Source organism: Bos indicus, chromosome 24, assembly GCF_029378745.1.
Source record: "Bos indicus isolate NIAB-ARS_2022 breed Sahiwal x Tharparkar chromosome 24, NIAB-ARS_B.indTharparkar_mat_pri_1.0, whole genome shotgun sequence".
NCBI classification, from domain to species: Eukaryota; Metazoa; Chordata; class Mammalia; order Artiodactyla; family Bovidae; genus Bos; species Bos indicus.
In genome coordinates, this window is record NC_091783.1 from 62,149,046 (window position 1) to 62,171,013 (window position 21,968).

At 45.8% G+C, this 21,968-nt stretch overlaps 1 protein-coding gene across 1 annotated transcript; it reads left to right on the forward strand.

The window, feature by feature from the left end:
• Window positions 1-219: 219 nt before the first annotated feature.
• On the forward strand, window positions 220-21,866 carry SERPINB12 (serpin family B member 12). Its single transcript, XM_019987010.2, has 8 exons — window positions 220-267; window positions 9,932-10,117; window positions 13,090-13,224; window positions 13,936-14,076; window positions 15,609-15,726; window positions 16,551-16,693; window positions 17,810-17,977; window positions 19,441-21,866. The coding sequence occupies exons 2-8, from the start codon at window positions 9,950-9,952 to the stop codon at window positions 19,843-19,845; spliced, it is 1,278 nt and encodes a 425-aa protein (XP_019842569.2). The 5' UTR covers window positions 220-267; window positions 9,932-9,949; the 3' UTR covers window positions 19,846-21,866.
• Window positions 21,867-21,968: the final 102 nt, after the last annotated feature.

The following is a 21,968-nucleotide window of genomic DNA, read 5'->3' on the forward strand; positions in this document are numbered from 1 at the left end:
AGGAAATATACAAATAGTAAGTTAAATGCTTAATGTAGCTGAAGGCACAGAGTGTGAGGATTTGTTTAAAAATGTGGGACACGCATTCCTGTTTCTTTTGTTTCTTTTTTTTGTCATTAATCAATGACAGTTGTACCCCGGATGCCGAAATGGCACTTGGAAGAATGCCAGTGTGGGAGGGGCAGAGTTCATATATTTCCATTCCTGACAGGGTGTGGATTGAAACTCGCCTGGCCAGCTGTTAGGAGCACCTCTGAAGGCAAGAAGGTAAATGCTCGCATTGCCTGTTATTTTTAGTGATGGACATTGCACTGGAATTTTACATTAAACGCTTGAAACCCAAAGCTGACTTGATTGAAACCAAAGGCTGTGCAATTTTATTTTTATTAAATCGAATATCTTTTAAAACAGAGCAATTTGTTTTACGATGGTTTGAATTTTTTGTAAATGTGGCAATACCTGTATCTTTCACAAGTATTTCTTGTGTAAGAATTGTTTATCATTTACTTAATTATAACCAGGCTTTATATTTATTCCACTAAAATGGTATCACCTATGTGAACTTAGAATTTCATTCTTGGGTTCTTAATAGCTTTGTGGAAATTATAAAAAATTATAAGTCATGGAATAATTTGGGGATATAAATTTTTTCTTTCTATTCTATATAGGTAAGAATAATTTCACTCAATGTTTTGGGTTGTTAGAAAATCTGTTTAGTCTAAGCTTTAAAATTTTCACTTTAAAGGAAATCATATTTTAATAAGTGAATAATTTCTTATATATAGTAGGAAATTAATCAAAAGTTGATTCTATTGTATAATGTCTATTGATTACAGCTGCCTGCAGAATGTATACAGTTAATAAGAAATAATTATCATCTAATATTTCAAGCATTAGAATTGCTTGCAATGGAAAAGAAGTAAATGATAGCTAATAAATCTATAAAAATGTAGCAAGTGCTCATATATGCCATCATTCTTTATGATGGGATGCAAAGATGAATAGAAACATGGAACCTACCCTCAAGAGCATTATGCTTTGGAAGCAAAGAGTGTGCTCAGTGTGTGGTCCGGTGCTGACCGTGCTGACTGTGCTGACCATGTGGTCGGTTGCTAAGCTGTGCTGACTCTTGTGACCCTCTAGCCTGGAGGCCACCAGGCTCCTCTGTCCGTGGGATTCTCCAGGCAAGAAGACTGGAGTGGGTTGCCATTTCTTTCTCCTGGGGGTCTCCCTGACCTAGGGATGGAACCCAGGGATCTTTACTCAGTGGTAAAGAATTGCACTGCAGGTGGATTCTTTACCACTGAGCCACCTGGGAAGCCGTGGAAGCAAAGATAGAAATATAAAAAACAGACAGAGTGATAAGGGAAACAAATATACAAATGTGTGTGCTTCATGTGAACAAATATAAATATGTTTCATATATACATATGGTTGCAAGATTAGAAAGCACATGGAAAAATAAAGGCAATTGATTTGTCAGTACTGTGAGAGCAAAATTCAAATTTATTGAACTTGTTTGGCCTTGGGAACCATGTTCAGTATCTTGTAATAACTTATAATAAAAAAAGAGTCTAAGGGTTTGCTGCATTGCGGGCAGATTCTTTACCATCTGAGCCACCAGGGATGCCCCTGAATAAATAGATATATGTATATACGTAACTGGATCACTTTGCTGAACTTCTGAAACTAACAGAACATTTAAAATCACCTATATTTCAATAAAAATTAAACAAAAATAAAAAACAAACAACCCCCCAAAGTGTATTGTGCAGATGGAAGTACCTCATTACTGATATTCTGCCATTTGTACAGCAGATTTGAATTTGAGAATCAAAGTTCTTCTACTTCGTTACTTGTTAGGTAAATAACAAGTCACTTACCTGGGAAGTACAATAGGGAAAAATATGATACTTTGTTATTGATATCAAAGTGACATCTTTTTTTTCCCTGAATTAAACTTGCTCAGTAGCACCAGCGATGGCTGGCTTCCCTGGTGGCTCAGCAGTCAAGAATCTGGCTGCAAGTACAGGAGACATGGATTGGATCCCTGGGTCAGGAAGATCCCCTGGAGGAGGCCATGGCAACCCACTCCAGTATTCTTACCTGGAGAATCCCCGGGACAGAGGAGCCTGATGGGCTGCAGTCCATGGGGTCACGAAGAGCTGGACACGAGTGAGGCCACTTAGCAAGCGAGCGTGTATGTGTGTGTACCTGGTTCACTTTGCTGTACACCTGGAGCAAACCCAACATTGCACACCAACTACATTCCAGTGAAAAAACCATTTTTAAAAATGGCCACACCAAGTGACCCACCACACGCCCTATGGCAGGGAGATGCCTCCAGCGGGTATATGTTTTACTGATGTCTCTGAGCGGGGACCTGGGCTGTAGAAAAGGACCACCCAGCATGGCACCCATCAGGGCTGTTCTGAACTGACCTCTCTGCCCTTGGGCAACTCAGGCATTCGTTTGTCTGTCCTTCCAAGACTCCTGTGATCTACCCAGGAGTTCTCCTCTAGATTGAATATTTGCTGGAAAATCTTTTCCACATTGCATTGAAATCTGTGTAAATGCATCATAAATGTAGATTGGAATTGCAAGACTGCAAACCCTTTTATCTCAAATCCAGACTGACTTACATAATTTAATATTTAAGTCCCCAAAACACCTCCTGCCAGCCATGGTGGTGGTGTTTAGTCACTAAATCATGTTCGACTCTTTGAAACCCCATGAACTGTAACCCACCAGGCTCCCTTGTCCATGGGATTCTCCAGGCAAGGATACTGGAGTGCGGTGCCATGCCCTCCTCCAGAGGATCTTCCTGACCCAGGGACCGAACCCAGGTCTCCTGCATCTCCTGCATTGGCAGGTGGGTCCTTTACCACTAGAGCCACCAGGGAAGCCCCACATATACTTATATCTACTCTTTTTTAGATTATCTCCCCATATAGGTCATTATAGAGTATTCAGTTTTGCTCTGGAGCAAGAGTGTTATCTGTGACCGTGGGCAGCGAGGTGCAGGCGGAAAGAGGGAGGCTTTGAACTTGGGCTGAATTGACTGGTGTGAACATCAGCTGCATCACTTAATGGCTGGATGTACAATGAAGATACTTTCTAGACTTATGAGATGTTTTGAGAACTACAGACAACGTTTATGAAATGTGGGTCACATTGAAGGCTCAAATGAAGTGGTAGCTGTTATTACAAAGTCATCATGGGTGAAGGTAGTACTAATTTCTTGAGCTGAATAGATTTTTGAGGGACCTTTCTCTCTTAAAAAGTTGTTTCAAGTCTAAAGATAATGATGACTGAGGTAAATTATGTACAAGTTTTTCAAGTTGTAGTTTATTAAGTGGCAGCTTACATCAGCAACCAGCCTTTAGGTTTAGACCTAGCCAAACAGAAGCTTCGTGTGTGGTGGATCTTTTCTAGATTAGATATAAAGTACTTCCTGTTAATGTTTGGGGAACATATCCTATTTGTATCTGGAGCCAAATTTCACTGTGATAAGTTACTCTTGATGTTTGAGTATAATCTTAGCCCTTGTGTTAAACACAAACTTGCAACGCCTAAAAATGAATTGCCATGTTTAGTAATATATTTAGAGCATATTTTAAAATTATATATAACTTTAAAAAGTTATATATGTATATACACTCCTACATATAAAATAGACAACCAACAAGGACCCAATGGGGAAATATAATGAATATTTTGTAGTTCAGTTCAGTCACTCAGTCATGTCCGACTCTTTGCGACACCATGGACTGCAGCACACCAGGCTGCCCTGTCCACCACCAACTCCCTGAGCTTGCTCAAGCTCATGTCCATTGAGTCAGTGAGGCCATCCAACCATCTCATCCTCTGTTGTCCCCTTCTCCAGCCTTCAATCTTTCCCAGCATCAGGGTCTTTCTCAGTGAGTCAGTTCTTTGCATCAGGTGGCCAAAGTATTGGAGTCTCAGCTTCAGCATCCAATGAATATTCAGGATTGATTTCCTTTAGGATGGACTGGCTGGATCTCCTTGCAGTCCAAGGGACTCTCAAGAGTCTTCTTTAACACCAGTTTGAAAGCACAAATTCTTTGGCGCTCAGCTTTCTTTATAGTCCAACTCTCACATCCCTACATGACCATAGGAAAAACCATAGCCTTGACTAGACAAATCTTTGTTGGCAAAGTAATGTCTCTGCTTTTTAATATGCTGTCTAGATTGGTCATAACTTTTCTTCCAAGGAGCAATTGTCTTTTAATTTCATGGCTGCAGTCACCATCTGCAGTGATTTTGGAGCCCCCCAAGATAAAGTCTGTCACTATTTTCATTGTTTCCCAATCTATTTGCCGTGAAGTGATGGGACTGGATGCCATAATCTTAGTTTTCTGAATATTGAATTTTAAGCCTACTTTTTCACTCTCCTGTTTCACTTTCATCAAGAGGCTCTTTAGTTCTTCTTCACTTTCTGCCATAAGGGGGTTGTCATCTGCATATCTGAGGTATTGATATTTCTCCCAGCAATCTTGATTCTAGCTTGTGCTTCATCCAGCTTGGCATTTCGCATGATCTACTCTGCATATAAGTTAAATAAGCAGGGTGACAATATACAGCCTTGATGAACTCCTTTCCCAATTTGGAACCAGTCTGTGTTCATATCCAGGTCTAACTGTTGCTTCCTGACCTGCATACAGGCTTGTAGTAGTAGTAGGTTTGTAGTAACCTCTAAGAAAAAAGAACCTGAAAAATAATTCACTTACATAGCTGAATCACTGTGCTATCCGCCCAAAAGCAATACAGCGTTGCAAACAACTACACGTCAATTTAACAAATCAAGAGAATTAAAATAAAATATGTAATATGTATATGTATGCACATAAAGTGTTAGTTGCTCAGTCGTCTCTGACTCTTTGTGACCCCAAGGCTGTAGCCCGCCAGGCTTTTCTGTCCATGAGACTTGCCAGGGAAGAATAATGGAGTGGGTTGCCATTTCCTTCTCCAGCAGATCTTCTCAACCCAGGGACTGAATCTGAGTCTCCTGCATCGGCAGTGGACTCTTTACCGCTGAGCCACCAGGGAAGCCTGTTCTGCAATAGAGTGTGGATTTCTCAAAGGCAGAAACTGTCTTGTTCAGTTTATCTTTTCATACTCAGTGACTAAGCCAGTGGGAGAATTTCATAAACGCTTGTTTATCAAAACATTAGATTATTGTCAGATTTAGCCAGTTTCTAATTGTAGAATTAAAAAAAAAAACCCTCAGAAGATGATTGCCATTTAATTAAGTTATTCAGTGTTCATGTTTTCCATAGTTTAGAGTTTTGTATAAAGACAGGTGGCTCAGAGGGTAAAAGTGTCCATCTGCAATGTGGAAGAGTCGGGTTTGATCCCTGGGTTAGGAAGATCCACTGGAGAAGGAAATGGCAACACACTCCAGTACTTTTGACTAGAAACTTTCATGGACGGTAGAGCCTGGTGGGCTACAGTCCTTGGGATCGCAAAGAGTTGCGCAGGACTGAGCCACTCTTGGGCTTCCCTTGTAGCTCAGCTGGTGACGAATCCGCCTGCAGTGTGGGAGACCTGGGTTCGACCCCTGGGTTGGGAAGATCCCCTGGAGAAGGGAAAGGGTACCCACTCCAGTATTCTGTCCTGCAGAATTCCATGGACGGTGTAAGTCCATGGGGTCTCAAAGAGTCGGACAGACTGAGCGACTTTCACTTCACTTTCACATGAAGCCAGAAGGATTCTCCCTATTACAGATGCTCACACAGAGTCATCAATATCCATTGCCACTCTCAGGGCACTCTTCTCTTACTACGCTTTCATCTCTGCCTTGGGAGGGGAGGTGGTGCGAAGCTATGCTGCCTTCTGGGGAGGCTTAGAACTAGCCTACGGGGTTGATGCTGTTCAGTCAGTCAGTCCTGTCCAACCCCTTGCGACCCCATGGACTGCAGCATGCCAGGCTTTCCTGTCCTTCTCTATCTCCCGGAGCTTACTCAAACTCATGTCCATTGAGTCAGGGTTGGCATCCAACCATCTCATTCTCTGTTGTCCCCTTCTCTTCCTGCCCTCAATCTTTCCCAGCATGACAGTCTTTTCTAATGAGTCAGTTCTTCGAATCAGGTGGCCATAGTACTGGAGCTTGAGCTTCAGCATCAGTCCTGCCAATGAATATTCAGGACTGATTTCCTTTAGAATTGACTCTTTCAATCTCCTAACAGTCCAAGGGACTCTCAAGAGTCTTTTTCAGTGCAGTTTGAAAGCATCAACTCTTTGGCACTCAGCCTTCTTTATGGTCCGACTCTCACATCTGTACATGACTACTGCAAAAACCAGAGCTGTGACTAGATGGTCCTTTGTTGGCAAAGTAATGTCTCTGCTTTTTAATATGCTCTCTAGGTTTGTCACAGTTTTTCTTGCTATCACAGCTAACTCGGTTAATGCTCAGGGAAAGAGGACAAGACGGTAGTTGGAGCCACATTAGGGAACTTATGCAAAGTTCACAAAATTGAGTGCAGATTCCATGTTCTTTTCTTTTTAAATATTTCTTTCTTTATTTGGCTGCATTGTGTCTTGGTGGTGTCAGGTGAGATCTTTCACTGAAGCACATGGGCTCCCCACTTGTGGCCTGTGGGCTCCGCAGTTGCACAAGGGCTCAGTTGCTCCGTGGCACGGGGGATCTTGGTCCACAGCATTGCGAGGCAGGTTCTTAGCCACTGGGCCACCAGGGAAATCCAGATTCCTTGTTCTTTACGCACAAATGGGCAGAGAGAGTTTGGTGGTGGTGGTGGGGTGGGGCTGGGGTGGGGCTGCTCTGCAGCTCACAGAGTAAAGACAATTCCAGAATGAGAAATGAGGGCCCAAAGCAGTACATTCAGTGAGAACAGGCCCAGGCAGGGGGAGGGCTCAGCCTCATCTTTTCCCCGCCAGTGTTTCATTGTGTACAGATTCCCTCACCTCTGCCGGCCTGGTTTTTTTTTTTTTGAATCTGGGGAAGAAGGGAGTGGCCGGCATGAACAACTCTGCTCTTTTTAAAGCAGGTAAGACACTAATTGTTGAGGTCTGTGCGTTGTCATGCCAGAAAGCAACGCCCTTTCACTCTGGGCCACATCCACACCAGGGAACAAGGTGAAGCTGTGCAAACAGCTGGGAGCCAAGGGCTGGGCTGGGATCATTCAGTCGTTAATCCAAGTCCATTTTCCTCGTCAATATTGTCTGCATCAAATCTTCTTTTCATAGCAGGGAATAAATAGCCACAATGGCCATGGCCTTCCCCTCCCTTGATACCAAACTTTTTTTTTGGCCAGGCCATGTGGCATTTGGGATCTTAGTTCCCTGATCAGGGATTGAAACCACGCCCTCTGCGTTGTGAGTGCAGAGTCTTAACCACTGGACCTCCAGGGAAGTTCCCATTCCAAAGATTTTGATCAAATATCAACATTGGTTGTACAGCCAAGGCTTTAAAAAACATAAGGCTATTTTTTATCCAAAATTTTATGATTTAACAAAAGCCCGTGAATCCCCTCAACTCAGATATTTTAAAATTTATTTGATTTCTCTACTTTTTTAGTCGACTTGTCACTACATGAGCTGTGCTTATAGGTAGAATGTGTTGGAGGTGAAGATATTTTTCAACACACCAAGTTTAGCTTTCTGAGGTGTGAGGCATTACTGAATTTCCAGACGCACCAGGAACATATGTTTCTTGGAAAGTACCTTACCGGAACCCAGTATTAATAGCACAAAATGAGAAATACGTTATGGACAAATTTGGCAGAAAAAAAATGTGACATTAAAAATGGACCAAGGCCAGACCAAGAGGAGGAAGCGCGTGTGCGGTGGGCATGTGCGTGCCAGCCCGACACTGAGGGGCGACGCAGCAGAAATAGCAAATATAGTAGAGGGAGCACTTAATCTGGATAAATCCGTGGAAGTTTTTAAAAAATCGATTAATTTACTTTTGCTGTGCTGGGTCTTCGTTGCTGCATGCAGGCAGTCTCTGGTTGCCGTGCATGGAGGCGGCTTCCTGTGTGGGGCACAGGCTCAAGGGGCAGAGGCGCAGTCATTGCCTCTCAGGCCCAGTTTCTCGAGGCATGGTGGATCTTCCCGGACCAGGGACCGAACCCGTGTCCCTGGCACTGATAACAGAATTCTTAACCACTGGACCACCAGAGAAGTCCACAAGTGGGATTTAATTCCTCAGTTTCTTCATCTCTAAAAAGGGAGTGATAGTATCTAACTTCGGAGAAGGCAATGGCACCCACTCCAGTACTCCTGCCTGGAAAATCCCATGGACGGAGGAGCCTGGTGGGCTGCAGTCCATGGGGTCGCTAAGAGTCGGACACGACTGAGCGCCTTCACTTTCACTTTTCACTTTCATGCACTGGAGAAGGAAATGGCAACCCACCCCAGTGTTCTTGCCTGGAGAATCCCAGGGATGGGGCAGCCTGGTGGGCTGCCATCTATGGGGTTGCACAGAGTCGGACACGACTAAAGTGACTTAGCAGCAGCAGCAGTAGTATCTAACTTGCAGAGTAGGATTAAAGCTAATATATATAAAACATACATCTGGCACAGTTTTAAAAAGTTGCCTAATGCTATCTTTTTGAATTAGGGTTTATAGACTAAAAAGGTCCATACTTGCCTGGGGGCCCACTGGTTGGGCTTCAGCACTTCCAGGGCAGGGGCTCGGGTTCCATCTCTAGTTGGGGAACTCCCAAATGCCGCATGGTGTGGTCAACGAAATAAAAATGCAAAAAAAATTTTAACAAAGGTCTAAACTGGGAAGATGCTAAAGATGCAGTAACTATTGCCTAACACTTACTGTGGGCCTCAAGTCTAGTGGTAAAAACACAAATAAGAGGGCTTACGTTTCCATCCTGGAACACCACAATAGTCACAGGCAAAAAGACAGAAGAAAGGACAGCTCATCTGAGAGGGATGGGTCCAAGCTGAAGGCTTCGTAAGAGTCTCTTGAGTCTTCTGGAGTAGACTTTTGGTGGGCAAGGTTTAGAACCACTAGTGAATTCTAAACCTCCAAGATCTTTCAAGGCTTATTATCTTGAACAATGCCAATGACTGACTTCAGAGCCCCATGTCCTGTAGGCTGCATGTGGAATGAGTCAGGAGGTGAGAATTTTCCAGTGGACACAGCCCCGGATGACCAGCTGGACGTTTCCGACGTTGTAGAACACAGAGGGGAGGAAACTGAGGAAACACTTAGGTGAAGGAGTTGGAATGACCTTGGTGGTCAACTTGACCTTGGGAAATGGTAGCCTTTGACTTTATTTACCTAATTAAAGGCAGTTCTACAACAAAGTAAGTAGAATTCCTCTAAAGATATGTTTAAACTCTAATCCCCGGTACCTGTGAATGAGACCTTATACGAAGTAGGGGGTTTGCAAATGTAAACAAGTTAAGGTGAGTTCGTGCTGGATTAGGGTGAGCCTTAAACCAAAGGCGAGTGTCCGGATGCGACACACAAGGAAGACACAGGGAGGAGCACGATGCGAAGCTGGGGGCCGAGGTTACAGTGATGTCTCTACAAGCCGAGGACTGCTGCCAGCGGAGCTGGGAGAGAGGCATGGGACAGATCTTCCCTCAGAGTCTCCGAAAAACTCCTTGGTTTTGGACTTCTGGCCTCCAGAACCCTGGGAAAGTCCATTTTTTGTTATTTGAGTCACCCGGTTTGCAGCGATTTGTTACGGCAGGCCCAGGAAACTGATCACACTGCTTAATGAATACAGATCTCTATCTGAGTCAGTATCAATATCCACATCTCCATGTATATACCACGAGGATAATGACCTTAGTTTTCCAGTTTTTAATGACACGGTGACTAATGGTGTATGGTTGTATCTCGGGTGTTTAAAACGACAGCTGTTTACCTACTGTGCCCTGAGGATCGTTTCTCTCTTTTGTTTTGTTTTCTTGTTGGTTTCAGAGTGTCATCAGATTCACAATGGACTCTCTCATCGCAGCAAATACCAAGTTTTGCTTTGATCTGTTCCAAAAGATCAGCACAGATGACTGTCGGAAGAACATCTTCTTCTGCCCGCTGAGCCTCTCGGCCGCGCTCGGCATGGTCCGCCTGGGGGCCAGGAGCGGCAGCGCGCGCCAGATCGACCAGGTGCGGACCGCGCTCCGCGTCCGGGCGCAGAGTCGGCCCCGATCCCTTGGCAAGCCTGACTGTTCCCTGCGCCCCGGGGTTGCTGGGAACTGCATTTTCATTTATGGGGCACGCCCTGCTTTCTCTTCAATCCAACCGTACTTCCAGGCTCAGGGGCGCCCCTGGCTCCCTGAGGACGCCTGCTGCGTCTCACCTGACAGCTGCTCTCCTGTCTCTGTCTGTCTGCGTGCGTGCTCAGCCACCTCAGTCGTGTCTGACTCTTTGCAACCTCATTGACTGGAGCCCGCCAGGGATTTCCCAGGCAAGAATACTGGAGTGGGTTGCATTCCCTTCTCCAGGGGATCTTCCCGACCCAGGGATCCAACCTGCATCTTTTATGTCTCCTGCATTGTAGGCAGATCTTTCCCTACTGAGTCACCAGGGAAGCCCTTGTCTGTCTACATGTCTGGTGCTTTTTCTCTATATAATTATTGATACCAATATTGCCAGTATTTTTTAATATGTGCTTGTGTTTTCTCTCTCACTCATTCCATTAAATAAAAATGTATTAAGCACCAGTTATGTATCCAGTGGTGAAAGATTCTGGTGTCCTCCTTGACTTTCTCTCTCACTTCACATCCAGTTTGTCAGGAAGGACTGCTGGCTTTTCTTTTGAAATACATCCACGACTCTGGCCCTCCCCACCACCTCCCTGATGCCTGAATCCAGATTCCTCACGAGTGGCCTTGCTTCCACTGTCAGGGTTCTCAGCCCTGGTGCCAGAAAGATTCTTTAAAACCAAAGTCAGATCTTGTTTCCTGTTGGCTCAAAACCTGGACTTCCATTTCCCTAACGACAGAAGCCTGAGTTCTTGCAATGGCCTGTGAGGGTTTAGGGGTCTGGGTTCTGGGTAACCTGGCGACTCCCTCCCTCACCTCCCCTCTCTCTGGCCACACCGACCCCCCACCCCTTCCTTGGGAAATCCACACCCATTCCTGCTTTAGGGTCTTTGCTCCATCCTATGCCCCTAGGTGACTGATCTAGAACTTAATCTCTACTTTAGGACTGTGATCAGATTTCACCTTCTCAAACAGATTGACTTTGATTTCTCAATTTAAGGCTACATGTGTTTGTGTGTGTGTGTATGTGTGAGTGTGTGTTAGTTGCTCAGTCCTGTCCTACTCTTTGCGACCCCATGGACTATAGCCCTCCAGTCTCCTCTATCCATGGGACCCTCCAGGCAAGAGAATACTGGAGTCGGTAGCTGTTCCCTCCTCCAGAGGATCTTTCTGACTCAGGGATTGAACCTGGGTCTCCCATACTGCAGGCAGATTCTTTACTATCTGAGCCACCAGGGAAGCCCCTTAAGGCTGCATACTGACCCCCAACACTGTGAGATTCCCTCTTGTCCCAGCTGCTTTCCCCACATGCATTTTCCATCTTCTGACATACCGCCTAGAGTAATTAATTACTATTTCATCCCTCTCCCACTAGAATGTAACCTCTCAGCGGGCAGGACTCTGTCCTAGAGCAGCAACCCAATACAAATGTGTAGAACGAATGAATGCCCTCCAGTAAACCACAGGCTCCTGAGGCCGGCCTTACAATTGCCTGATCTAGTCCAGAGTGCAGAGGCTAAGTGTGAGCACAGCTGTGTCCCTAAAATGGAAGAGTGAATTATTGGACTGAGGCAGCAGGTGTGTGGGGTCATTCTACTTTATTCATGTGCTTTATTTGGTGTGTTACTCCGTCCCAGGTGGCGCAGTAGTAAAGAATCTGATTGCCAATGCAGGGGATTAAGGAGATGCAGGTTCAATCTTCTCCAGAAGATCCCCTGGAGAAGGGAATGGCAACCTATTCCAATGTTCTTGCCTGTAAAATCCCACAGGCAGAGAGGCCTGGCGGGCTACAATCCATGGGATTACAGAGTTGGACACGACTTAGCATGTCCACGCGCACACACACACACCCCCCTTATTCCATTAGCCACACTTGGCTAGATTGCAATCGGCATCCTCCAGGCCAGGTTTCGGATGCTCCTTCTCCAGGCTCTTGAGTGTCACAGCAGACCTACCCTGACGATGCCAGATGCCCCCCTTGTCTCCCATCTTTCTGCAAAGCTCTCGATAACTTATCTTCTGCTCTACTGATTTGAAGCTCTAGGTCAGCGCAGTCTAACACAAATATAATCTAAGCCACATATGTAATTAAAAACTTTTTAGTAGCCATGCTAAGAAAGTATAAAAATAGATGAGACTAATTTTAATAATATATATTATTTAACCCAATACCTTGAAAATATTATCATAGCAACATGCAATCAGTTAAAACATTTAAATAAAAAATTTTATGTTCTTTTTTTTTCATATTAAGTCTTCAAAATCTGATGTGTATTTTATACTTCTAGTCAATTCAGGCCATCTCATAGCCAAGTGTGACTTGCAGATGCCTTGATAATCTTTTAGCTTGGCTACATTCTTTCTTAAATGCAGGGGCATAGCTTTCTGTTTACTTCCCATCCTTCCACTTCACAGCCTGAGTCAAAAGAAACATGTACCTTTCTTTTTTTAAAATTTATTTTTAATTAGAGGATAATTGCTTTACAACATTGTGCTGGTTTCTGCCAAATGTCAACATGAATCAGCCACAGGTATACACTGTCCCCTCCCTCTTGAACCTCCCTGCCACCTCCCCCCCATCCCCCCCTCTCGGCTGTCACAGAGCCCCAGGCTGAGCTCCCTGCGTCAGACAGCAAATTCTCACCGGCTGTCTAATTTACACGAGGGATGTACCTGCCTCCATGCTGCTCTCTTAGTTTGTCCCACCCTGTCCTTCCCCAGCTGCCACCTTTCTTTAAACCGTTATTTAAACTGTTAATGATTATTTTAACTCTGTAATCCTTATCATTGCCACATTATAAAAATGTTTCTGAAGCTGTTCAGACTTCCTGCTGTTTGTGTGGTCTGAAAGACCCCATCTCCACTCTCGCGCAGGTACTGCACTTCAACGAATTTTCCCAGAATAAAGGGAACGAGCCGGATCCCTGTCTGAAAAAAGCAGAGCAAGAAGTGCCTGCTGACAGCAACCTGGAAGGGCAGAAGGAAGTGACGGGGTCCCTGACCCTGCAGGTGGGCCACCATGAACTCTGCCCCTCCGTCCAAAGTGCTCCTCCGGCCTGTCCTGTGTGAGACCACAGTCTTTTCTCCTCCTGAGATCCTGGCAGACCTCAGCAGCCACAGCCGCAGCAATAATCCCAAATGACCCAATTCCTTTCTGATTATGCGTCTTATGTGTCCTTGGCTGTAAAGAGTAGGATCTAGAGTCTTCTGCTTAGGATCAAGAAGCTCAGACCATAGTCCCAGCACTCACCTAGATTTACAGGCCACGGTTCCCCAGGGTGGAGCTAGGCTGAGGAGGATGGGGTGGGGGAAGCAGCTCCCCACGACTCTCTCTCCACTTCTGCTGTTTCCTGCTGGAGTCTGTACTGACACTGAAGGTTTGTATGGGTTGTCTTATACCAGGAACTGTAAAGATATTCTCCAGTTTGTATATCCTCCTACGTTAGGAAGTTTAAGACTCTTTCTTGACTCTTTTTGAAAACAGAGGAAAACAAGGCACACTCATCCAAAATGCAGTGTGCTTTGTCGGGTCCCCGTTTTCGTATTTCCCGCCTGATCTTGATCCAACGTGGGAGCCAGGACAGGGACCACGCCCACCCTCCGTCCCTCGCTTCTTCTCCGCTTGCTCCCCCACCTGGTAACAAAGTGAAATGATAGCTTGCTTTATGAGGCTTTAACGCGTTTTAGTTAAGATCACGTTTTATTTCTTCCTTTGTTTAGACCGAGTCTTCAAAGGATGAGAGTGGACTGCTCAGCTGCTATTTCGGGCAGCTTCTCTCCAAATTAGCCAGGATCAAAGTCGATTACACCCTGAGTATTGCCAACAGGCTTTATGCGGAGCGAGAATTCCCAATCTGCCCGGTGAGTTAGGCATGGCTGCTGATTAAAACCACCCTTTGACTTATATTTCAAAACCATCAGGGAGCTGGATTTCTCCCCTGCTGTCTAGAGCCCAAACCTCTGGCAGGAGGAGGTGGCGCTGGGATGTCCAGGACCCGTCTCTCTCTCCCCCACACCTTCTGTCGCCCTCCTCCCAGTTTTCCAATTGCACACTTCAGGAGGCCCCCTGACGGATGGGAGTGGGCGGGGAGCGGAGGGCCACGTGACGAACAGCCTCTGCAGGCCTGGAGCTCGTGTGGGTTTGGTAAGAATGCTCTCTCCTGTGACCTTGACGGTCTTTCCCACTCACGGTGCCCGGTAGAGGCACTGGTAGCTCCTCTCCCAGCTGGTCCCTCCCTCGCAGCTCAAAGCGCTTCTCTAAAACTCCCTTTTATGCCACGATCAGGCCACATGCCTATGAAATTGTACTCATTTTAAGATGCGGTGCAGTGTGGCCGAAGGAGACTGACTGGAGCCAAAAGGCGCAAGTCCTGTCTCTGTGGCTAAAGGCTTTGGAACCATCCGGGCTTCAGTTTCCTCTCTCGCCACTAGAGAGAGCGAGTGAGCCGCAGCGAGCGTGAGTGGGCGTGACCAATGCACAGGCGGGCCACGAGCGTCAGGGGCGTGTTTCAGGGGCGGGGTCGCGTTCTTGGACCAAAATTAGTATGTTCTCTTATAATGGAAATGAGATTTTATATGTTTTTTTTTTTTAAAACTAGCTTTATTGAAATATAAATTCATATAAAACACAACTCACTTATTAAAAATGCTCACAGCAGTGATTTCGGTATATTACATTACAAAATTCTTTAAAATTGTGGTAAAATATCTATAGCATAAAAACTGCCATTTTAACCTTTTCTAAGTATGCAGTTCGGTGGCATTAGTTGTATTCACGGTGTTGTGTAATGATTACCCTATTTCCAAAACGTTTTCATCACTGTGAATAGAAACTCTGTACAGTACCATTACTCAGTGTTCTAATTCTTAAAAACTTAAAGCATTTTACAGCAAAGGCTCTAAAGTTACTTGCTATTTGTCCTGTGCTGTGCTTAGTCTCTCAGTTGTGTCCGACACTTTGCGACCCCACGGACTGTAGCCCACCAGCCTCCTCTGTCCACGGGGATTCTCCAGGCAAGAATGCTGGAGTGGGTTGCCATGACCTCCTCCATTCCAACTCAGGAATCGAACTGGGGTCTCCTGCACTGCAGGCAAATTCTTTACCAGCTGAGCTGTGAGTCTCCACAAACGGGATGTCCAGGTCTGGTGGGAAAGCTAGTGTGCTTTTAACCGTGGACTGCTCCCTAATAAGCATTCTATACCCTCAATTAACACTACAGGAAATGAAATGTCTCTGTGTAATTAAGTCTGGGGGTAGATAGAGACCCCACGCACCCAGTATAAATGACTAGGCACTTCTTTCTCATTAGGCTTCTCAGGACTGCTTCACTCCTAAACTATTAGCATAATTGTATGGTTTTATGTCACTGTTTCCATTTATCTCAATTTATCAGGAATACTTAGATGGTGTGATTCAATTTTACCACACGACGGTCGAAAGTGTTGATTTTCGGAAAGACAGTGAAAAATCCAGGCAAGAGATTAACTTCTGGGTTGAATCTCAATCCCAAGGTAAGAAAGACCCAACACATTGGAGGTGATGTTCTTTTCCATTTAAAAGAAAAAGTCAGCCCAGCTTTGCAGATCACCGGTCTGTCGGGATCCGAGGCTCACGTGTGTGGATTGGGTCCAAAGCTTGTTGTGCGGGTGTCAAACAGTTAAAGTGCTTGGATGCTGCGGGTACTTATTTCTGGCCCTTTGCTCCATCATGAAGGTGAGATGCCTTCCAGCCAAGTACAGTATCAGCAGGAGGCCAATTAGTTCCATGTTTCTCTAAGGGTCAGTAGAAAGATGGTGAATAGAACCTGTTTATTCAGAGGGAAATAGAAATAAGATCCTAATTCTTGCCAAATTTTACCTAGATTTACAGATATTTTCTGAGTGAAGGAATGGTGGTGATGTGTAGTGAAAATTTGAGTTCAACAAAAATGGAAGAATATTTTCAATCTGAAACTGCCCTGTCTGACTTTTTTGGGGGTTTAGTTTTCTTGGATTAGGCTTCCCTGGTGCCTCAGTTGGTTAAAGAATCCACCTGCAATGCAAGAGACCTGGGTTCGAACCCTGGGTCAGGAAGATCCCTGGAGAAAGAACTGGCTTTCTACTCCAGTATGTTTGCTTGGGAAATCTCATGGACAGAGGAGCCTGGCGGTCTGCAGTCCATGGGGTCACAAGAGTTGGACACGAGAGCAACTAAACCACCACCAATTTTCTTGGATTACTTCCTGGATGAGACATACTTTAGTCTTGGGAATACTAAACTGCATTTAAAAAATCTGTCTACTTGAATACTTTTGCTACAATTCATATTTGGGATGTTCTCTGGAAACTTTTTTTAGGTAAAATCAAGGAACTCTTCAGCAAGGACAGTATCAACAGTGAGACCGTGCTGGTGCTGGTGAATGCTGTCTACTTCAAGGCCAAATGGGAGAAATATTTTGACTGCGAAAACACAGTTGATGCCGTTTTCTCTCTAAGTGAGGTACCAGAGCACTGTTTTCTAGATATTCACTCAGAATTTCCACCGAATGATGGGCAGTATGTATACTCACATCTAAACTTAGGTCTCTGGGTTACGACTGGCGTTTACAAGAGCATTTGGTTATTAATGAAAATCAGTGCCTAAAGATTACGAAGCATTTTTGTGCTAGGTGCTGCACTGAGCATTTTTCCTTCATTATTTCATTTCTTCCCCAAAATGACATTATGGAAATAGGTGTTATTAATAGTCCTACTTAGGAGTCCAGGGGGAAGAAATGCGTAGGTTACTCAGCCAAACTCATGCGTTACGATTCACGTGTGTATTTGCCTCAAAAACCTGTGTCCTCACTTCAAAAGAGCAAATATATATTATCAGTATTATATATATTGTATTTTGTATATTGTATGTGACTTATGACTATATATGAGTATTATACATGCACAGAAAGAGACCCAGTAGGGAACATACATTTAGCTATCAGCATAGGTAATGCCAGGAGAGAGACATGGTGTGTACATTTGTTTATTTTTCTACATTTTCTAACTTTCTGCACAAGAACAGCTGTGCTGTTCTCTCCAGCATGGCACGTGCTCCTCTGTCCATTGGCGACCTGCCGCATACTGTGAGGCTGTCATGAGGCTTACGGTGCCCTTTCCTCTGGCAGAAGCCCAGGTGGCAGGAGTTGTTATTTAGTACCCAGAAGCTTAGCATTTAACTAAGTTTCCCACTGATGCTTCTGTGGGGCCATCCAGGCCAGTAGGGATAGAGCATCCCGGGAGGCCAGAGGCTGGGGTGGAGCAGGTAAGGACGAGGAAGCTGGCAGGGCTGGTTTCAGCTGGAGAGGCTGTGGGTAGACACCTGGATGGACATCCTACCAACAAGGGGTCTTAGGAGCTGAAGAACCTACCAAAACCATGGAAAGATGGGATGTTGGCAAAGTAGGGGCCACCTGGTCAGTGGGCAGAAGGCTTTGTTAGACTGGACCCCTGTGGTTCTGAACTTTCGGGGGAAGCCCCTTCTCACCTGGACTGACCGTGATTTCAGGGAAGTTGGGGATTGTGTGGGTTTGTGAGCTTCTTGTGGCCATGCTGTGACTTTCTACCTTGTCTGCCTCAGAGTGAAAAGAAGAATGTGAAGATGATGAACCAGAACGGGCTGTTCAGAATTGGCTTCGTGGACGAGCTGAAGGCGCAGATCTTGGAGCTTCCGTACACGAAGGGGAAGCTTGACATGGTCGTGCTGCTGCCGTCCGGCTCTGCGGACAACCTGAAGGCCCTGGAAGAGGTAAGTCTTCATTTGCACATCTCTGCAGCTGCAGTCCATGGAGGCGCAAAGAGTCTGACACAACTGAGCGACTCAGCAACAATGACGACAGCATATTTTGGGGCTCCCCTTTTGGCTCAGATGGTGGAGAATCCTCCTGCAATGCAGGAGACCCAGGTTCAATTTCTAGGTCGGGAAGATCCCCTGCAGAAGGGAATGGCACCCCACTCCAGTACTCTTGCCTGGAGAATCCCATGGATGGAGGAGCCTGGTGGGGTACAGTCCATTGGGTTGCAAGTAATCGGACACGACTGAGCGACTAACACACACACACACACACACACCATATTTCATCATATCATCTTGAAGAAGGATGGTATCTGGGCTATCAGAGAATCAGAGAATACATACGAATCTGAATTCATGAGATATTTATTTCTCATTTGTCGAGAACTAAAGAACGAATGCCAAAAATATTGGATAGGACTTTTTTTGCTCATCTCGTGGTTCTCTGCAGTTATTTTTCCAGACCAAGGGATCTGGAAGCCGAGGAACTTGAGAATTGCAAAAATGAAGTAACTTTTCCTTTTTCCTGAATATCCTGACGTCTGGCCTCTTCTCACACTATTTTGCTGTAGCTCAGTTAGCGTTCCTTTAGCTTAATCCTCTTCCTCGGTCCTCGTGCTTGGACAGAAGTGGAGATGCTGATGTTGAAGCAGATTACTTGTGAAGTAGGAATTAATAATAAAGGTCCAGCTTGGTGGGGTGGGGGTGGGGAAGAGAGAAAGTGAGACAGAAATACAGGGATATGGGAGAACAGGGAGACAATGAGAACCATAACTCTTACTCCAAGTTTATCACGTGCCAGCGCTACGTGAGGGCTTCCCAGGGCGCTCAGTGGTGAAGAACCCGCCTGCCGTGCAGGAGACACGGGAGACGCGGCTTCCATCCCTGGGTTGGGAAGATCCCCTGGAGAAGGAAATGACCCTCCACTCCACTGTTCTCATCTGGAAAATTCCATGAACAGAGGAGCCCAGTGGGCTGCAGTCCATGAGGCCACAGAGAGCCTGACATGACTGAGCGACTGAGCACAGCCGTACTGTGGGAAGTACTTTACATACATTAGTTTGCTTAATCCTTGCAAAACTCCAGTGGTATTACCTCTGTTTTATAAAGAGGAGGTTGAACTTCAGAATATTAAGGATTGGCCAAGCTCACCTGATGTAATCTAATGAGCTTTGCTGAGCATTGAACACTAACCTGTCAGACACCAAAGAACAGAGGAATCCAAATTTTCTGGTATCTTTTAAAGAGGAAAGAGATTTTCTTGGAGGACTTTTAAATGAAATCAGAGGATTCTGAGGCAGAGACCTTGAGGATTGTTACCAGCGGTGGAAATAGATTCAGGCCCCCCTTGGAAGTGTATAGGGCATCCTTTGCAAGCTCATCATCTGACCTTGAATATGATTTTCTTCCTCTTGTAGCTTGAAAGGAATATCACCTACGAAAAACTCGTGTCCTGGAGCAGTTCGGAAAATATGTCAGAAAAAAGAGTAGCTGTCTCCTTCCCTCGGTTCACCCTGGAAGACAGCTACGATCTCAACCCTATTCTACAAGACATGGGCATCACAGATATCTTCGATGAAACAAAGGCTGACCTTTCTGGAATCTCTCCAAGGCCCAGTTTGTACCTGTCAAAAGTCGTCCATAAAACTTTTGTGGAGGTGGATGAAAATGGCACCCAGGCGGTCGCAGCCAGTGGGGTTGTCGGCATGGAAAAGTCCTCACCATCCTGGGAGACATTTAACGCTAACCGCCCTTTTCTCTTTTTCATCAGACACAACAAAACCCAAACCATTCTCTTCTATGGCAGGGTCTGCTCTCCTTGAAAGGGGAACACGGTCTGGTGCTTGGAGCTGGGAGAAAGCGATGATACGATTCACCCCTGGTATCACAGGGGCATTTGCGTTTCGCTAGCATCCAGAGCTGACTGAATTTCATCACGACTCCACGCTCGCCACCTCCGGCCGTTGGTCCGCACTTCTCCTGACCTTTCTCTCACCCTGTCGCAGGTTCTCATCTAAGTCCTTTAGTACTAAAAGGTCCTGCTCCCTCCCCGAACTTTCACCACCCTAAGCTTTCAAGCATATAAGTTTACCTGCTGTGACCTGAAGGTCAGCATCATTGAGGATGATATAGATTCTAAGTTGCAGACCTCCTTATAAAGGAATCCTGAAAATTCAAGTCATTAGTCCGCTTCTAGGAACTGGCAGATGCAGGAAACACTTTTCCACGAGTCGCAAGAGAAAAGGTTTCCGTGGGATCTGTTTTGGAAACTCAGCCGTGCTCCTGCTGCGACCCTGTGCCCCGGGCGGGGCGCTCCTCCTCTTGCTGTCTGTCTTCTGCTGCCTGGAGGGTGTCCTGTGGGGCTGGGCTTGGTGGCGGCTCAAGGGAGTAAGACTCCCCCAGCGGCGAGCATTTTGCAGAGAGCAGGGTGGCATTTGTCTTGTGAATCTGACATGGACTCAGGAGAGTAGCCAGTGAATTAAAGAGAGACGTAGTCTCAGTTTTCCTTATAGAGCCATCACCATGAGGCACTTCCTCTGTCTCTTCTTCACACCTGTCCTCAGGGAATTCTCCTCTGAAGTTGCTCCTAAGGGCTTCCCTGGTGGCTTGGACGGTCAAGAACCCGCCTGCCAACGCAGGAGACCTGGGTTGGATCCCTGGGTTGGGAAGATCTCCTGGAGAAGGAAATGGCAACCCACTCCAGTATTCTAGCCTGGAAAATCCCATGGACAGAGGAGCCTGGTGGCTGCAGTCCACGGGGTCGCAGAGTTGGACACGCCTGAGCGACTGAGCTGCACCGCACTGGGCATGCGCTAGTGGCTCCTAAACAGCGCGCTGCAGGAGGGAGGGAGGGGCCGCCCTCACCGCTGGCCCCTCCTGTGCCCTCCCTCCATCCTCTGCCACGTGGCCTGATCTGTCCTCCCAGAGGGCTCCTAAGAGCCCACCGGGGCCTGGGCACGATGCTCGTGGAAACCCTTTCCCATCAACTGCAAGCCAGATACCAGAGCGTTCAAGACCCCAGGACACAGGACCTTTGTTCTCGGAGGTGTCGATCTGAGTTCTTGATCTCTGCCTCAACTGCATGGTCTGGAGTGACCACTCACACTCTCCGGTAAAGGTGGATTCTGGTCTGGCTTGTGGTCCGGTTTCCCTGCTCTGTGACTGCCCTCCTCCCGGCTGCCCCTGTGTTGGTGAAGTGTGGCTGTAGCTGTTTCTACAGGAGGAGGCGGGTTAACTTTACCTGCTCTTGTGCTGGGCCTCCCCCTGGCTCTGTCTGTGCTCTCTCGTGCTCTCTCTCGTTCTCTCTCTAGTTCTCTCTCTCGTTCTCTCTCTCGTTCTCTCTCTAGTTCTCTCTGAAGAGACAAGGGTCATGCCCTTTATACAGGCGTCTCATGGTTTAGACTTGCTCACAGCATAAAAGATTCTCATTGGTAACATGAGGCTGTTCTTCCAAGTCCTTTACCCAGAATACATCTCCCACGTGTCAAATTTGTCTCAGATAATCAAAAATCGTCTCTCCCGTGGTTCCCTTTTGAGGGTAGGGTTTCCAGGGCTGGTTCCATACTGACCTGACGGTGCGGCTGGACACTAACCTTGATCTGTATTATGGGTCTGGCATTGTCTGGTGTTGCTTTTGTTCTTATTCTTTTCTTTGCTGTGCATATTTTCTCATTTGCATTGGGGTTTTTCAGAATTTTAATCACGAAGGGAAAATGAATCTATTTACAATAAAGAGAAGAGTGTGATTCTTAAATCTGTCTGAAGTCAGTAAATGCCATCTTTACTGACCTTTCACTAATCAAAATGTTTCCTAGTGAATAAAACATTTTTGTCATAAAATATGTATTATGTGTTACCAACTGACTTTTTTTAGTGATATAAATACTTTTAAGCTCTTCATCCAAAAATGCAATAATACATACCCTATAAAGCTAACAATTCTTTT